At 41.6% G+C, this 18895-nt stretch overlaps 1 protein-coding gene and 1 long non-coding RNA gene across 2 annotated transcripts in view; one reads left to right on the top strand and one right to left on the bottom strand.

Annotated features, from left to right (window-relative positions):
* Window positions 1-18895, bottom strand: part of LOC119025841 (receptor tyrosine-protein kinase erbB-4-like) — a 338953-nt gene that overhangs the window by 69079 nt on the left and 250979 nt on the right. Inside the window, exons 16-19 of the mRNA XM_037109810.1 lie at window positions 18161-18293; window positions 11530-11623; window positions 4713-4867; window positions 1153-1197 (exon numbers count right to left, since the gene is read on the bottom strand). Coding sequence (XP_036965705.1) covers window positions 1153-1197; window positions 4713-4867; window positions 11530-11623; window positions 18161-18293 — 427 coding nt within the window. The remainder of the gene's footprint in view (window positions 1-1152; window positions 1198-4712; window positions 4868-11529; window positions 11624-18160; window positions 18294-18895) is intronic.
* LOC119025844 lies at window positions 16021-17088 on the top strand. Its single transcript, XR_005076932.1, has 3 exons — window positions 16021-16204; window positions 16318-16459; window positions 17001-17088. It is a non-coding gene; the product is annotated as an uncharacterized LOC119025844 (long non-coding RNA).

The raw sequence follows: 18895 nt of genomic DNA, 5'->3' as shown, positions 1-18895 counted from the left end.
ATCGGCGGTGGTTACCCTTCACTCTGTTGGCAGAGTCCCAAGGACTGTTTCAGGAGGGATGGTTTAGATTTTGAGCAGCTCTCCAAAGGGTGGGAATTTTAGGTATCTTTCTTCAACATCCATTGATCTTCGGAAAGGGCCTTAGGTAACTGAATATTGATCAGTAAGTACTAAATAAATGTTGATCAGTTTGTTTGACCCTCGTTTGATGCCATGGTAGCCTCCTGAAATGCTGCCAGATAGTCTAAACATTTTTTTTTCTAGTTTAATGTTCTATCACAACCGAGTCACTCGATTAGATGATGGTGAAATACATACCTGCAAACCCACAGCTGGGTTGAAACTGCGTGTTTGTTCAGGCTCAGTTCTTTCTTGTAATGCTCATGTTTTGCTCTGGTTAGGGTTTAAGCACTAAAACCACTTAGTTAGGGTTAGAAAAACTTCGCATTTGGCTTTTAAAAAAAAAACAGTTTTCATCGCTAAAAACATGGTTGGAGGTGTCCCGAGGTCTTGTTAAATACACGCAGTTATGATGCTACCAACACAGCTGTAAACTGTCCCGGGGTCTCCTAAAAATCTACAGTGGTTGATGTTGAAACTCCACTACCATCTGCCCCACCTCTGCAAATGAAGGTCAGGTCAACACCATGTAATGTCTACGCGATATGACACGTTTAGCAGGCTTCCTGTCCTGACCTGCATGGCCCTATCTTTTTTGAGCGCACTCTTGTCCAAAATCCACTGGTTAGTTCTGCTGTGTTGGCTGCTCAGCCTGCTTTGTTTCCCATTTTTAGATCATCCCCAAAACGCAACCCAAAACTCTCCACTTAATGCCAAACTGTTTCTTGTATTACAACGATTCGCTGTAAACTGTTAGCGGCGTTTTGCCTCACCACTGCCCCCAGGCTCAGAGTGAAAGCTAAAGCGCTATCAATTTATCAAGAACCAGGCAAATTGCTTGTGCACACACACACACACAAGCAAGCATGCACAGAGAGGCATTAAGGACACTCACAGGGATTTTGGGCCTTGGAGCTAGCCATTAATCAGAGAGTTTGCTTACTGTGAGTGTATGTGTGTACATCCTGTGTGCTATTGTGTTGTGTTTGTAAGCTGGAGAAACGAGGCAATTCGTAGAGAATAACTTTGTACCTGTCCATCCAGCCAATGCAGTCCTGCAGTCTTGGTCCAATGCACCTAAGTAAACAAATACAAAATGAGCAAATAAGTTAAACAAACCACATTCACAGTTTGCAAATTCAAAGCAACGCAGAAACTATTGGCTTGAAAGAACCCTTATTGGACATTATTAAACAAATCATGCCTTTGTGAAGCAGTTTAAGATTTGGCTAAGGACCAAGCATAAACCCATTTTAAGGACAGCCACTGGTTTGTGGACTACTGTTTTGAAGCCTTGAGTTTTGTATTATGGCTGCCACCATCTTGTTTTCTGGGGGCAGGAACTGACCAAACTTGGATGAGCAGGTTGAGCTGGGATTGACATCCTAATCTGAATTGACCGAGAACCCAATCGCCGCATAAAAACGCACCCTGCTTTGACATCTAATTGGGACCACAATTTACAAAATGAGTGTTGTGCTGTATTAAAGAAGACTCGAACTAGCAATTGAGACTGTAAACTCATGAGGAAACTGCTCAGTGCGATAATCAATCCAGTGAGAAGAAGGGTAATTATAGCAAGTAAAATTTAAAACAAACCACACAGTGGTTGGTCACATATAGTTTTGAAGCTTGGACTTTTGTATAATGGTAGACACTATTTTGTTTTTTTTAGAGCCAGAAATGAAGAAATATTGTCAATTTCACTCTAAATGGGACCATAGTTTAAAAAAAATTTACATCTTGTTGGATTGAAGAAGACTTGAACTGGTGATTTACACTACACATTCACATAGAGACTTTACTGAGGTAATACATCCAGTAAGAACTTGGGTTATTTTCTCATAAGCTTACATACACTCAAGTTTCTTTATGCAACCAGTGGATTCAGTCCCTGCTGGCCATTTGAAATGTTGCTTTTCCAACCCTAAAGCTCCGCCCACTAATTATACAGTCTATGATATGGGTGGTTCTTTCTCCACACTACACCCACATATACTACAGTCCACACGTCCTGGCCTGTCATACTGACTGAGGAAGACTAAAACAGAACTCTATGCTGTTGTTACATTTTTGCAAAGAATATTTGCCCTGAGTAGCCTTTTTAGACTTTGCTAGTGTGATTATGCAACCCATGTGATGCAGGACCCTGGAGGTCACTGATGCTGAGTAAAATAACAGTTTTTAGTGCAGGAATACTGACAACACACATTTTTTATGCAGCCTTCACACATTAGTAATGGAAAACAAACAAAAAAAAAACATAAAAAAAACAACAACAACTCACATTTTATTACCATTTACTACACGCTAGGGAATATGAAATACTGGATGAGCCATTTTCAAGTTAAAATCTGAGAAAAAATAATACATTTCAACAGATAAATGGAGTTCGATTTAAAGTTGAATATTTTCTTTTGCAGTAGTGATGCACATATGTCTTGATTTGCTGTTGGCTAGATGTTCTTTCTGTGGTAAAAGTTCAATAGCAGAATGTACGGCAACTACACTGAGAGAAATACTGTAGTCAGTCAGTCCCGAAAAGCATATGCATCCATGTTGATGTTCTTTCCTTGAATCAAGGGTACATTGTACATTGTACTGCATGGAATTCGGTGTGCTGCTGGTCATACTTCTTACTCTACAAGCTAACATAATGTAACAGACTCTATTGATTTCTCTTATCCTTCCATTACTCCCTGCACTGCTGGCTGTCAAAAACACATCATGTCCATGTGTAGGTGTTAGCGTGAGAGGCGATGGCACAGTATCTCCTCATCTTTTTCATACCTCCCTGACAAAGTACAGCAGTGCAAACAACTGAGATTTCACTTTAGCCTTTCTTTATGTCTCTCCCTATACCTCCATCTCTGTCTATAGCTTTATTTTCAGTTCATTTCATAAAGACAGCAAGAGCCAAGTTTACTTTCTCTGTTCAACTATAAGCTTTACAGTAAAATCAAAGGTTGCTGTTTTAAAGCCACAGGCTGGTGAAACACTAGACAAAAGCATAATCAGACCCATGTACTTCCTTGATTCCTGTGGGCAAATCTGAGATGTAAAGCGAGTTCTGACTCTTCTTCAGTCCCACCATGTCCACATGGGAGTCAGATCACAAAACTCCGTTGTCTTGTGAAGAAAAAGCAAATATCTCTGCTTGAGATTTCACCATGTCCTCCCGTGTTGATGTTTCAAATCTCCTGTGTGTGTGTGTGTTTGAAAGACTTAATACCAGTTTCAGAAAATTTGGTGGCTCTTTCTGAATATTTAGTAGTAAAGGAGAGTAGTTTCCGCCCTGTCTCTGTCCCTCTCTGCCTCGCTCTCTCTATCCCACAACTTGTTTTTCTTTTTTGAGAGGCGGCTCTGCTTATGAAGCTATACCTGTGACAAAGTGTCAGCCTGGTGTTTTCCATTTATGACAATGTTGTTATGCTCAAGCGAGCTAGAGGCTGTCACTCAGGAGAGGAGAAATAACACATGAGGAAGTGACACAAACTCCCTGTGGAGTTAAATACAAAATGATGTCTTTCCAACCCTTGTTGAATATTACATTGAGCGATCGGTGGCTAGTGAGCGATGGAGAGTGGTAAGGACTCCTTTCATTTCCTTTTTACCTCCCTCCTTTCTCTCTCTTTTCAGCTTCGCCTCTGTATTCATCCCTCCTTACTAGCGAGATGTTGGGTTATAATGCTATGTTTGCGGGATGCGGATAGTGCAGTGGAGTGTTTGTGAATAAGCTTTTCAGCCACTAAACATAGGACAGCAAAATGAGGATATTTAGGAGAAATGTTCTGTTTGGACCCAGAAAATGGCAGAGCTTGCAAATTAATTGACTTCATCGTCGGTGGCGTCAGTGAGCTACAGTGGCTGACAAGCTCACCAATAACACATTAATGCTAGTTGCTCTCAATAGCTAGCTAGCAAGTAAACACGTCAGGTGAACTCAGTGTAGTTGACGGTCTGCAGACCTTTACCTCTTTAAGGTTGCAGCTTGGGCTCTGGAGCAGGGGTTTATTTTTTTCAATGAATGCCGCAACACTGCGAATATCGTGCTTTGCGCATTTTGAACTCTATGGCTTCTCGTTTCACATGGAAGCCAAAGCATGTCAAAGTTAGACAAAGTTCAGTCCGTCACGCAATACAACCGTCAACAGGACAATCATTTTTGCAATATAACGGTAACCTATTGTACGTTCACATGATTACAACATTTTTTGGGGCCTGACAAAGGAAACTTTTGAATCTGGGTTCCATAGTGTAAACTTTTGAAAATGCCAGCCTTACCGTTGGCTTGCAAACTGGCGGCAAGACGCAGTTCCTGTGAAAACTTTGACGACATGGCCCCACTTTGTGCATGTGTGTTACATTTTAAACCTTTATGGCCATGTGCCCATAGGAGGACAACAATACAAATGGCTGGCTATAGAGTTTTTTTTTGTCTCTACTGAGTTCACTAACACTTCCTCAGCAAAATGTGGATTGCTGCACCAATACTGTGACGTGATGGCTTGGCGCTTGGTAGAAAGACAGTGTATGTCTTTCTTTGTCCTACTCGAGACATCTGACCAGTCCTTTTTCCTGATTCTACTCACCCCTGGGTGCAGTTGGAATGGCAGGGATGGCACTCGTTGTTGGCCTCTGCGTACTTGAAGATGAAGCTGTTGGCGCCTTGCAGGCCATCGGGACACTTTTCCACACAGTTAGGCCCGTCCTTGAAGTGGAGGCATTTCACGCAATGCTCCGGGCCCTACGGATAGCAAGAAACAAAACAAGCGCTGTGTCCTCAGATGCAAATTTTCAATTTGAAATTTGAAATTGAGTAATTAGGAAGACATTGTATATAATAGGCTGATATATATAATCATTAGCAAGTTTGCCATATGTCAAGGCTTGTTTGTCATGCTTCTTTTTGTTTCCTTCTGGGCAGCTTTGTAGTTAGTGTAATTTGTGATTTCACTTCCTAAAACGTTCTCATGACAGGTGAACTGTGAGAACGAAAACGTGTCTTTTTGCAGCTTTCCCTCACAAATGTTTAGGGGACAGTATTCGCTCCAGCTGATCCCAAATTTCCTGTGCACGGAGAGCATATACCTGACATCATATAGTCGGGCATACAGGACAAAACTTTGGTGTCAGAAATACAGGGGGATGAGATATCTGCTGTAGCCGCAGTTTGTAATGCCGACTGATTGATGAGTATATTTCATCAATAACCTGCCAAGTGCAGGTTTCCAAGCAGCTTTATAGATTGAATTGTTGCGCTTGCATCGCTGTAACGGTAAGAGCCGGAGTGCGAAAGCAGAGATAACAGAGCGAGGGGGGAGAAAAAGAAGTATTGTAGAGTAATAAGGGACAGAGAGAGAGAGAGAGGGAGAGAGGATGGACATGGATGCAGAATAAAAGCAAAGGACAGTGGCAGCGAGAGAGTGAGCCAGATACAGTGTGAGTAAGAGAAAAGGCAGAGGGACGAGAGAGAGAGAGAGAGAGAGAGAGAGAGAGAGAGAGAGAGAGAGAGAGAGAGAGAGAGAGAGCAGACGAGACGCATAAAGCAGTGTGAGCGGAGCAGGCAGATAATAACCATCGCTCACAGCACACACAATGACCATAACAATCCGCCTAGAACAGGATTTATGGAGCTAATATAGGCGAGGGAGGAGGTAGGGGAGGAGAGGGAGAGAGGCGAAGAGCTCTCCCAGACAGGCCTCGTATCATCAGCAGGCCTAAAGAACATCTCATTGACAAACAACACACACGCACACACACACACAAACACACACGCCTTAAACCGCGAGTGGAAATGAAATCAACAAGCATCCTTTTGAATCACATACACACTTGCATGGATGTCCAAATTGCACACAAACAATTATTAAAGCATTAACACACACACAGACACGCATGCACGCACACACAAGCACATAATGTTCTCGGTAAACAAAAGGCCATCAAGGTAGAAAAGATGATAGCGAAGGCAGATAACTATCCTCTGGCAAGTGGAAGAATGTGTGTGAGTGCTTGTCCATGCATAACCCTGAAGTAGTTCTCTGTGCGTGGCCTTGCATGCACGCATGTCTGTGTGTGTGTGTGATCATGCATACGCTAATGCCTCTGCGTGTGTTCTTTGTAGCTTTGTGTGTGAACATACATTCACTCCAGTATAATTATGCAAACTCAAAGTCTCCCTGCTCTCCCTGGCTTCGGCGTCGAGCCTGGCACTTGGAGCGTCTCACCACCCGTGGGTATTGGTGTGTGCGTCTATATGCATGCACCCAATAATCCCGTCCCATCAGCGAGCTAAATTATGTGACAGAGCAAAACAAACAGTGTTTGGTCCACCAGGGGTAGGAAAGTGACAGGAGCACACAGTGTTGTGACCAAAGTACCCTGCTGTAAATTCAAATTGGTCTGCTCGTGTGCTTAAAGCTGGAGTTTGTGTGTGACGCTGTTGGATGTGTGTGCAAATGAATATTTCTGTTCCTTCTTTCTTATGCAAACACTAGTATCTCAGTGGGATTGGTGATTAATCTTTTACAGTGTTGGGTCTTATAGTCAAGACTTTAGTAAGGCAGTCACATAAAAAGCTTCTCAAGCCATGATCAGGTACATCAGGAAGGATTTACAACTTATTTTACTGTGTTATAATGCACAGACAGGGTCACCGTGCTCCCTATTTATGTGCTCCCTATATTAACTATACTCCCACAAGAGAAGTCTTAAAAACATTTCACACCCCAGAATAATCTTAAGTATTAATGGTGAGGTTGAGAGGCAAAAAGCATGGAGACATTTGCATTCTGTCACCAAAATTTGAGAAATTTTCTAATCAATTCGAGGCAAATATAATGTAATTTGACAAATATGTACTGTAAAGCCAGTAGAGGATTAGGGCCACTGTAAAAAAAATAAGTAAATTCAGACCTTTTTTTTCCATAATCCTGACTTTAATGTCAGAGAAAAAAAGAGTTTAAAATCCAAATTCTGAGATGAAGTGTCCTAGTTCTGAGAAAAGGAATCTGAATCATGAGAACAAAAGTCTACATTTTAAATTCTGATGGAAAAAGTCTGAATTCTGAGAAAAAAAATCTGAATCTTGGGGGCAAAATTAGAAAATTTTGAATTATGAGGGGAAAAAAATTGAGAGAAAAGTCATCAGTTTGAAAAAAAAAAAGTCTAAATTCTGAGAAATAAAATCTGAATCCCTTTTTAACCATGACCCTAACCCAATCTAAAAAAAAAAAAAACATATCACAGTGGCCCTAATCCTCTTCCGTAGCGTAAGTATGGTTGCTATTTTGGAAGCCATTTAATCAAAGATTAAACAGAACAGAATCACAGCTCCTGAGAACAGGCAGTCTGTCACACTCTTAAATAACACTTGGCAGTGAGCATTACATATCATGCAAATTGTGTCTTTTGCGGAAACGTGAGCTAGTCAGTGTGATACGGGAGCTGAACTGAAGCCTGCAGTGCCTGTTGTGAAATGCTCCTCCTATCATTCAGTAAGACACATTAACAGATGGGCTTGTTAGAGGTAAAAATGAGCCGCTCAAGACAACAACAGCAACTAGTCTAAATCTACAATATGATTATCATCCATTCTGTCCTTGATACACAGCCTTGTATTCATGGCTACAGTTGTATCCCGGGTATCTCTCCACAGAGGGCATTATGCCAATTAAATCACTGTGTGTGAGCTATAATGTAATTGCTATGGTCTCTGTGGCCATAACATGATTGCTATAATCCATTTGTGCGTCTATGGTGCATATGTGACATCTACATGAGGTCCAACAGGTTATAATGGAACACTTCCATTACACACAGCCTGGCGAGTCACACAAACATGTGCACAGACGCTAACACGCTTAAATCCTGCATAATGCACTGCGCTCGCATACTGAAATAACAGGATGCCAAAATAGGGATATATTCACGTCTGAAATCCTTGTACAGAAGTCTTGAGACGATGAAGAATCCTCCACATGGCTGAAAAACAGACAGCAGAACAGTGCATAAAGCCTCTTTTGATTTTGCATCTGTTTTGATGCTGCCCAGTCGACCGGATTATTTTGCCGGCAGTTTCTGCGAACCACACCTGTGTCAAAGGTCCTGTGATAAATGACCTACTGACATTTTTTGTTGCATAAGACAAAACAAGAACAGGTGTTTTTTTTTAAAGAGACCTGCGGTCGTTTCCAGCATATCCTCTGTGTGCCGAATGGAAAAGCTGAACCCCGGCCAAGTGTTTTTTGTTGCTAAACCCTAACTAGAGCATAAGCACAGTTGTTCTTGTTGTGACAAAAAAGAAAGCTGCATCATAAAGAAACGTCCAGTTTGAACTGATTTGTGGTTTTGCAAGAAAGTACTTGGCTCACATTTATTCTGCTGATTGGGTTTTTTAATGACCCAGTCAAGACATAAAAACACAATCAAAATCATTACAAAGTCTCTCATGTGGGCAAATGCTTGCTTTAAGTTTTTTAATCCCCCTTTTTTTTCTCAAACTCCTGAGAAGACGGCCACAGGTATCTGTGTTTTATTACTCTCTCTGCTGCTCGCCATCTTCCCATCACTTGTCTACCAAAGCCAAGTGCAGAGCTGTGAGGTATCAAGTGGACTGCCAAGATAATCAAACCGATGAATCTCTTCCAACAACAACAAACACGCTCAAGTCAACAACGGCAGACGTGCTCACTCTGCCCTCTGCTTTCCCGTGCTCGCACAGTCGCACACAAACACTCCAGTGGACCCACAAGTTCCCTTCTAAACTATATTGGGCAAACTGTCTGACAGGGTGTGATAGGACACAAAAGACAGCACATGGCCCCTCTGGCTTGCATCTGTCTCAAATCATCCTCCTCTATCAAACAGCAAGATAAGATTTTAAGAGAAAGCGCAGGGTCAGGGGCCTCATGTGGCTGTGGGTGTAGAGCGCAGGAGATACGGGCGGAAATGAAGGTCAGGGATTCTCCTTTTTCACGCTGGCATTTTTCTAATGTACAGCTGCTACCAAACAAACTTTTTTTTTTTTTTCCCCAAAGCTTCCGTGCTTCTCTAAGACCTTGTGCGGAAAGAAAAGTAAGTTAGGAGTGCAAATGCCTTTTGGAAAAATGATTACAAGCATGTCAGTTTACTAGAAAATAAAAGAATTACTCTGTAAAAAAAAAAAAGTACACTTCTGATGGTTCGTAAAGTAAAAACAGAATCACACACACACACACATGCACACACACTTATGTGCACTGAATACAAGTGCACGCCAAATAATGCTGATCGCAGCTCAGACGATCAGTTTTACCTTTGAGTCGGAACATGAGTCATAATCGATAGAACAGCTAAGAGGCAAACTTTGACTGCTAATGCAATAATTAATCATAGTCTGAGGATGACCACAGGGAACGTCGGCAGCTCCGTCGTTCGGTCTGTGGTGAGTGAAGCGGTGCTCTGGCCTTGAATACTTTTTCTTTGCACAGAAAACATCAATTTAGTCCTTTCAAAAGATTCTGCTGCAAGTCGGTCGAATTTACGGGTGGTTTCGGTCCCTTCATTTGATGAGATAAATACAGGATACGAATGGCCTCAACCTTTGTGCGCACTTCCAATTTATTGGAAGTTCACAATTAATCAGTGTTGCTGTTAATTATTAATAGTTCATTTAATAAAAATGAGCCTGCTTTGTTTAATAGTTCATAGCTATTGAGATAATTATTTCAATTTAGCAAGTCAAGTCATGGTAATTTGTTAAAAAGCCAGCTGATAATTTTATTTTTTTAAATTCATGTCGATGTAAGCATGATATTACGTAAACGGCAACTCTGTGTAAGCTGTCTGAACAGTGATGTGGGTTACTGCCTGCTTTATGGCACAGAAGCACCAGACAGTCTTTAAAGAATGAAGGCTGACTGTCGCATTGCCTGTATCCCAACCAAAAAACCTGCACTTGACACACTGCAGAGGCTGCAGCTGGTGGCCGACTAGCTTGTACGTTGTGTGCCTTGCCTGAGAAGAAATACCTCCTCCATCCCACCAGGTATGGGTGATCCGTATTCCTCCTCGAAAAGGTAAATCATAAAAAGGTAAAATCATAAAAAATGTTCCGCTTCTCTTCTCATGCACTTATTTGCTCAGCTTAACAGCCAATCAGAGTCATTTCTCTCACTCTGTGGCCAAAAAAAGTCATCGACCAGGTCTGACTAGTGCCATTTGTGTGGGACACTGACTGATGGTGATTGTCTGACATTTGAGGTTTAAATAACTAGCAAGTAACACGGTTTTCTTATCATGGAAGGGTTTGCTGAATAGGGGAACTCAACTTTGAATAGCCCAGTAAGAAGATACTACAAAAATGTCTTTGTAGTATTGGAGTCCTGTGGAAGTTTTCCTCAAGTGAATGAATGTGTGTTAAGCCAAGCCAATCATTGAGCTTCAAACCCCGACATGAGCGTTGAAATAGGGCTTTGCTTGCTGGTCCTATACCTGCCATTGAAAGATTCCTTCCTAATGCATAAAAGATACAAGGACAGAGTATGCAGTCCTCCTTTCATGCATTTTGTGAAACTGATAGCAGGTTTTAACTATCTAAGTCGGTAACCCGAGTGAATATCTTCCAAAGTTACAGCCGGGAATCAGATGTAAGTGTAAAGGGACAACTGAACTGTGCAAAAAAAAAAAAAAAAAACTGTTCAGAGGTTTATCTGAAGTTAACATGAGGCACAGAGAGAACATGCTGTAAGTCTTTTTAGCAGAATATTCTCTCTTCGTGTTTCCCTGTACAGTGTTTCCCCCGAGTTACAGTGGAGGCACAAAAAGAGGGAATGTTGTACTTGAAAGGCTGTGACTTTGGAAGACATTAACTTGATTTGTGGACGTGGATGGCTGAAGCCTTGATCTCAGCTTCAAATTAGCAACATTCCTGTACAGAATAAGGACCGTCCCCACTGTCACGTACACATCATGAAGGGATCTCGTAATGGGCAGTGCGAGCCAGAGGAATTATCACAGGAAGAGCAACTCAGTGATCGTATGGGAGCCTGACTTTTGCCTTAAGACACGTTTGAGAAATCCTTTAAAAGATCATGTTTTCATAAACTAATATTAAACGCTGTATTGATTTACACAACCATTTTTCTTAATTGGCTTGGTATTCACTAGCAGATTGCTTTTGGCTCTCATATAATGACAGATTTAAGTGCCGATCACATTTCAATGATGGAATAATGCCACAGTGTTTTTCTTTTTTTTCCTGTTTGTTAAATGTCTTTCCTCTCTTTAACGACTTCATAAAAGCAAACATAAACAAACTGCTCAGATGACAGCCTTCCACTCCCGTCTTTATGAAGCAGAGACATGTGAGCACAAAATAAACGCCTCAGTCTTCCTCACTGTCGTCGTCGGTGGCAGCAGGCTTACCGGACCGTGGCAGGTCAAAGAGTCGTCGTCGGCTCGCTCGCACTGGCCGTCACACTCCACACACACCGACCCGTTGGCATACTCTCGAATATCCCTGAAGATGGACCGGAGGGATTAGGATGGGAGGGGAGGAGAGGGTGATACAAGGGGGTGAGAGATGGAAAGGGAGCAAAATGTTAAATTGTGAAGTAGAACAAAAATGATACTGTGGATGTCAAGCACTCTGCCTCTGTTCTCTACATTCATCCTATAATAGCCCTGTTAATAAGGATACTTATTCTGTTCACCCTGCTGCCATCTGGCAAAAGATACAGAAGTATCCGCTGCCATATCTACAGTGCAGCTTCTTTTCTGAGGCTGCAAGACCTCAATCCATCCTCTGCACTCCAATACAAAAACATGTTTTTTTGCTTCCTTACATAGCTGTAACTCCCATTTTGTTAACATGACTATTAAATGAACCTTTTGTACCTTTGAAGATGTGGCTCCTTGGTTGCACACATACAAGGACCTCTAAACCACTTGAACAAATAATTCACCACATTAATCAGATAAAGTAAGAAATGTCTTAACTGCAGTGATGTGGCTTGTTAAGTGGCAGGAAATCACAAATGATAAATAACACCTCAGTATCACATCAAACCCATTTGACCCACTGAGCAAAACAAATCCAAAAGGCGTCACTTTAACGTCTCTGTAGACGCTGAAAAAGGCACACACTGAGGAGCCGTCTTTTCGTCTGGTCTAAGCCTAAAAATATCAAGGTAAAAAAATCAGGGCCATCTGACAGGAGGGCACTAACAGGTACAGATTGTTCCATCTGCAGTTGGCTGTGTCGATGTGGATCCTGTGCTGTTTGTGTAATCTACTCTTATCAATACCTTCTTAAAGGGTTCAAAGTGAAAGTTTTTAGGACAGAACTTCAGACATCTTTTCAACCTCAATTACAGACGTCTAAAGAACCACTTGTGGCTAAAATCAAAGTTATTATGATGACCCAATTTTAATCCATCCAGCAAAAGCTTCAGGGTCGAATCGAAAGCTCTGTCCCCAACTTCAGTACACCTCAGTACATGCATTCAACCAGGTGAGCTACAATGGCTCCCTGCTGACTCACTTTTATACCTTTTGGCTACTTTTGAAATAATTGCATTCAAAAGACCCTCATGAATAATTGAGTCTGATCCCGGCTTCATTATCTGTTAGCCTAATTTTACCCTTTTTTTCACTGTTTCTCCAAAACACAAACATTCAGATGTCAAAAACTTCTGTTCCTGGGAAATATGTGCCAATAAAAAAGGTAAGAACAAGAATTATTTCCATTAAAAACCTTCAGTTCTTTGTAATGTTTCAGGTAACTCCAAAGAAACTGTGTAAGATACTAAATACTAAATAGAAAAAGCTCAAACTTTCACAAATAACAAAACATTCCCCCCCCCCTTCATATTTTCTGTTATGGATGTCAAAATCAGTCGAAGTGCATTTTCCTCAAACATGGGCAGGCGGATTCACTTGACAACTTATGCAAAACAAAGAAAAAAAAATTCAATTGGCAACGATCTGTTGAATCCCTGGAAAATACTCATCTCAGTGTCGATATGACATTTGTGTTTTCCTGAACGCTCTTTCAGAGCCCTCTTATTGCTGAACACAAGTTTGAAAATGATCCCTTCCAATCAATAACATCTGAATCAATTCAGCGCTCAGGATGCCGTTTCGGAGCGGAGAGCACAGTCAGAGGGATTGAGGCGGATAGAAGGATTACGGATGGATACGTTTGTCTGTTTCATTCTGCCAGTATGAGCATTGTTTCTTATAGTGCTGAATTTGGAAATAATGCTCAGAGGATGTAGTCGTAGCATCAATTGGCAGTCTGAAACACACGCACACACACAGACATACACACTCCCGTCACACCCACAGGCATAATAACACTGATACCATCATGCGGGAGGCCAACGCAGTTGAAAGGTGGAGTACCTGCGAGGGTTGCAACGTTTTCAAAAATCAATTAAATTAAGTGCCTTGTTATTCAATTTCTGCAATCCCCTTATAATAGCAGAACACCAGAGTGGCCTCGAAAAGTCATTAAATGTGACCACAGCACGGCTGAGCTGGCACTTTGCCTTTGTCACTGCAGGACAAGGAGAATGACTTTTGGGTACTTCTCTTTTGGTCAGTGAGGGAAAACAGAATGTTCAATCTCAGCGCTAGAGAAGAAAAAAAAAAAACTGTCGTTGGCCCAGTGGGATCTGAATCAAATTAGTATTAATTATGCTTCATCTGGCCTTCATAAAACCTTCCAGGAGACAGGGGAGGTAAGGCTTTGTCTGGGTGTGTGCTGGTTGAAATAATAAAGGCTGCAGTGTAGCTGGGAGATATCACTGACGCTTAAGACTTATAGGCTATTACATGATGTTCTGCTGCGTTCGGCTTTTTCTGTGTTTCGGTACGTCTGCAATGGGACCAGGATACATAAATACGTTTGCAGTGAATAATAAACCTTTCTATGGATTTGAGGGGAAAAAAATGAACATTCAATTCAAGCGGCTTTTACACACAATCCGTTCTGCCAAACCAGCACGCTCACACGAACAAAAAAAGTACTGCAGGTGGAACAACAACGTCCAAAATCATTTTGAATGCATACTTTTAAACAACCGCTGACAAATTTATCGATGTCAGGCACTCGAAGCTCCTCATCACTTTGCTGCAGTTGGAGACATTTTCACTATGGTTTTCATGAAGTACTGAGACTCACCACTTTTTCAGTTTAAATTGAGTTTTTCTGGTTCAGTGATTGTGGTTTAGAAAAGAGTGCACATTCGAAGCAGTCGTTCGAGTACGTCTGTCCTCCAAACCCTCCTTCACGGCTGATACAAAGCAACAGTGCATTTGTGTGTTATTAGAATTATTGGAAAAATTTGTTTCCGGATGAGAAAAAAATGTGTTGATTGCTGATTCATTATCAATAGCAATATTCAATATCAGCCTATTTTGACATCAAATACATAGAAAATGGCAGACGAGAGAAAATGCTTGGCTGATATTATAAACATAGTCAAAATAATGCTGTCAAACAGTACATTCTTGTACCATCCATGTTGTTCCCACATTACGAATTAACAAACACACCAGAATCAGGGCATGAGCTTCCCAAACTCTGGAAATGGTGCCGTCCAAGGAGCACGTTAAAAGGCACTTTAACATCTGCACACCGTCATGTTAAGGTAGATTTGCCAATCCACATAAGAGTAAAACTGTTGTACCAAAGACGTGAACTATGGGCAACATGAAGATTTGACTAGACTGAGACCCAAACACTGAACAGACACCAAACAAAGGCACAAAACACAAAACACTTAAAGGAGACATCCCGTGCTTTTTTTCAGGATCATCATTACACCTCAAGGCATAAATCATGCAAATGTGTGACACGGTGATGCAGTGTGATGTCAGAAAGTGACCGAATTAAAGGTTTGACTATTAACGAGGTGTTCCAGGAGCTGTGTGCTCTGCGGGAGAGAGGAGCTTCTCTTTGTTCAGATTTATTAACTTTTAAGATCATTTACATGCACAAGAAAAAAAAAGATAATAGGTCCCCTTTAAAGTGTGAATCATGAGACACATGATGTACAAAACTTAGAGGACAATAGGTGGGAGGTGCATTCAGTGCAGTTCCATATCAGGTCGATGACGTGCTGGTAACGTGGTGGCTGGTGCTGACGTGCAGGTGGACAGGTAGGCAGGGCGTGGCCCCGTGCGCAAGCAGTGACTGTGACACGCAGTGACACGCCTAGCCCCCCTGCCCCAGCAGCACCCTCTGGTCTTCCTCATATCTGTCCGTCAATGATTCTTTGATAAAGTTCAGACTTTTAACTTGAAAGCATCTTTCCTGCTGTTCAGTAAGGCGGAAAAAAAGAGAAAAAAATCTAAAACATCATTAATAAAGCTCACTGGGGGAGCGGGTCTCGTCACCTTCCACTCTGAGAAGGAGGATGGCATCAAGCTATACTTCCTTCTAAAGTAAAGGCCCCCCTGTTGTTTTGAAGCTCTGCAGGGGTGCCTTTTAAAACCGAGTGTTACCATTACATCTTAAACTGTTCTCTTCAGCCCACGGCTCTTCAATATTATCCACAGTAAACATAAAAATGGAGGTAGAGCTTAAAAGTTGTAACAAAGAGCCTCGGGGTGTTTAAGTTTTGATGAGCAGGTCGTGCAGCAGGTCTTCAAAGAACAAAGGATCAGCCGAAAATTCAACCTTTCCCATTCATTCATTCCTAACTAACTAGAACGAGCCGATACATGTTTATGTATTTGTCCTTGATCTGATAACATTATACTGCTGCTTCTTTCTCTGGAAACCAATCTAGAGTATTCCTGCAGTGGTTGGGCCAAGCACTTGACAAAGTTTGATCTTTGCTGCCATGGTAACCATTGAGTTGTTGTCTGAAAGTAAAATGATGGTGATAACTTGAAAAGAAGCCTTAACAAACCAAATTCTGAGGCAGTTGTTTCCTGCATGGTTGAGATGATGCAGGCACAGTTTTCGCCAGCCATGTTGACTACTTTACTAGATGTTTGTTGAATACTGTAGAAATAAAAAAAAAAAAAAAAAAAAAAACAGCAGATAAAAAAAAAGCAGAATTCAAATAATAAGAGCTTGAAGTAAAAGGTCAGTGTACAAGATTTAATGGAATCTACTGACAGAAATGGAATATGACTGAATGTTTTAATTTATGATCACCCAAAACTGTTTTGGTTAGCATGAGCCTTTTATATCTACAGAGGGAGCAGCTCCTCTACACAGTCCACCATGGTGCACAGCAATGTTTCTACAGTAGCCAAGAATGGACAAACCAATCATTGGCTCTAGAGAAGCCCTCTGACATATCATGGACCATATATCCTTCGTGCTTGGAAGGGGAGGGTGAGTAGAAGTGTATTCATTTGGTTGTGATGTGCAACCTGAAAAATATATGCAATTAAATTCAACACAGTGGACCTTTAAAGCAACTGATTTACAACTGATTTTCTGAAGACTTTTGCTTTGGGGACCGATAGGCGTGACGACCAGTAGGGCGAGGGGGTCTGCATTTGAAGAAATGAATGAGCGAGTAAAGTTTGGCAGCCCAGTTTCCAGGATACAATGCTGGCATATAAAGTTTCTGCAAACCACAGATTTATCCAAGACTGTCATTTGTACCAAACGTGGCACATTATATGTTTATAAGCAGACATCAAGACTGCCAAGGCCGCCGAAAGGCCAGCTGTGGAAGTGAATAATTGTGTTTTGGTCCCCTGTGTGAAACTTACACTAAACCTTCTCCAGGCTGATTGAATTGGCAATCTAATATTTTACATTGGTGCCAGACGAACGAGGGGGCTTTGGAGGTGACAGGGACCAGGCATGGACCCTATAAGCCCACATCATCTGTGTTTGTGTGTGTGTGTATGTTGATGACCTGCAGGTTTTCTTCGTGGTGATTTACTCGGCTTGATAGGAAAAGTGAATCTTCACTCACGTCCATAAAGGGCTGTGGGAACAGATGTCCCCACGGAGATGGTAAAATAAACTGGATAAGGTGGCATTATTGTGTCATTTATGGCATTATTATCTATTTTGTTCCCCTTGAAAAGAAACTTATTTACTTTTTGTCTTTCGCTTTCTAAGCAAGTCACAATTTCCGGTTAGCCTTGTACAGATTGCACCCCGCAGATTAAAATGGAAATAGAGAAGCTTTACATTTTATGTAAGAGAGGGCCAAGACGTGACAGTTTGCTTGTTTTTCATTCTTGAAATTTTCGAGTGAATAAAAGTGTCCACTGGAAAAAAAAAAAAAAAAGGTCAGGTGGCATCAGTCCAAGGTGAGCCACAGTGTTTGAACTGACTGATCTGAAATAAAACCAGAAAACGCACTGGAACAACAGGCAGTTTTCATCACAGCCTTCATTTTTTTTTTCTTTCTCCCAAGACAGTTTGAAAAATTGCAGGCAAAATTTCCGAGTCAACCACCCAGACAGAGCCTGCTGAAAGAGAGCGGGAGGTCTGTGATTTAGTGGTTTTCGTTTTTATTTTGTGAGTAGAAAAAAAGAACACTTTGCACAGGTGTGGAGGTGTAGAGGTGTACAAGTTTTTTGACAGTCCGGGCAAACCTTAAACTTCTAATGTGATTAGCACCTGAGGACAATTAGAGGACAACGCCTCCACGGCATCAGCTCTGATCACACCTGCTCACACTTGGCTTGGTACAGTTTATATTTGTAATCCATGAAATGAAAAGATGATATATGGGCTCATATCAAGGTAACTTTTGCTAATAAACAGCCCAGACCATAAACCATAAATTCTTCACAAAAAAAAAACCAATGTCTTACATGTTTCATAACGGGAAATTTATTCTCACTTTTCTCATTTCTTATAAAAGACCGCAAAGAGGATACCGATGTGCCACAGATTCACACTCTTCATCTGCCATCTCCCTCAATCAGTCAGGCAGCAAGAAAGGAACTGAACCCCCAGCAGTACATCCGTTTATCTAACAAGCAAACTATAATCCACCAGTCACGATGACATAGGGTGAACGTGCTCATGCATGTAAGTGTATACGCATGATCATGCATAACTCACCCTTCATAGAGATTGCAGGTATCCACGCAGGTTCGCCCGCGGCTGAAGAATCTGCAGGAGAGGCACTGGTCCGGGCCGGGACCCCAACACCCCGCGTCCGAACACAGCGGGTCACACACCATGTGGTCCTTCACTGCTCATAAAGCACACACACAGAGAAGACAGAATGACATTCATGTAGAATATAGTTGTGCTGCGATGACTCAGAAAAGAAACCCTAAATTACCCCAAAATGAGCTGCTTATAAAATTAGCCCAAATAGTCACATTATTTATGAAATGGGCTTGTCGAAGGCACACGCAATTTAAAAAGGGTTCATTTTTGCATTACATTTCCCCGCCTACGCAGAGCAGCCGTTCATTTACAGTGGTTTATCCATGTTTCTTTTTTTTTTTTTTGTTTGGGCGACTTTCCTAAACAATGGCAGCAGTAATTGCAGCGAGACGGAGGAACAGGTGAAGTGTTCAAAGGAGGTCTGAAAGATTACTCTATTTCTATTTGGTGAGCAAGAAATTGCACTGAACAGTTGCACAGTAATTACCCTCCTGGGTGAATCTTAGAGATGACCTCAGTCCACTTGTGAAATGCTCCCATTCAATCCTGGCAACAGTGTTGTTCTAACAACATCTGGTCACAACGGCTGACCATTGTGCATGTATATACTCTACGCACTATATGAATAAATTATTGTGTGTGCAAGGTACTGTGTGGTATAGTTCACTGTGGAGGAGGAGG

This window comes from Acanthopagrus latus, chromosome 9 (genome assembly GCF_904848185.1).
Source record: "Acanthopagrus latus isolate v.2019 chromosome 9, fAcaLat1.1, whole genome shotgun sequence".
Lineage (NCBI taxonomy): Eukaryota > Metazoa > Chordata > Actinopteri > Spariformes > Sparidae > Acanthopagrus > Acanthopagrus latus.
The sequence above is the reverse complement of the archived record's forward strand: the minus strand, read 5'-3'. Positions and strand labels throughout refer to the sequence as shown.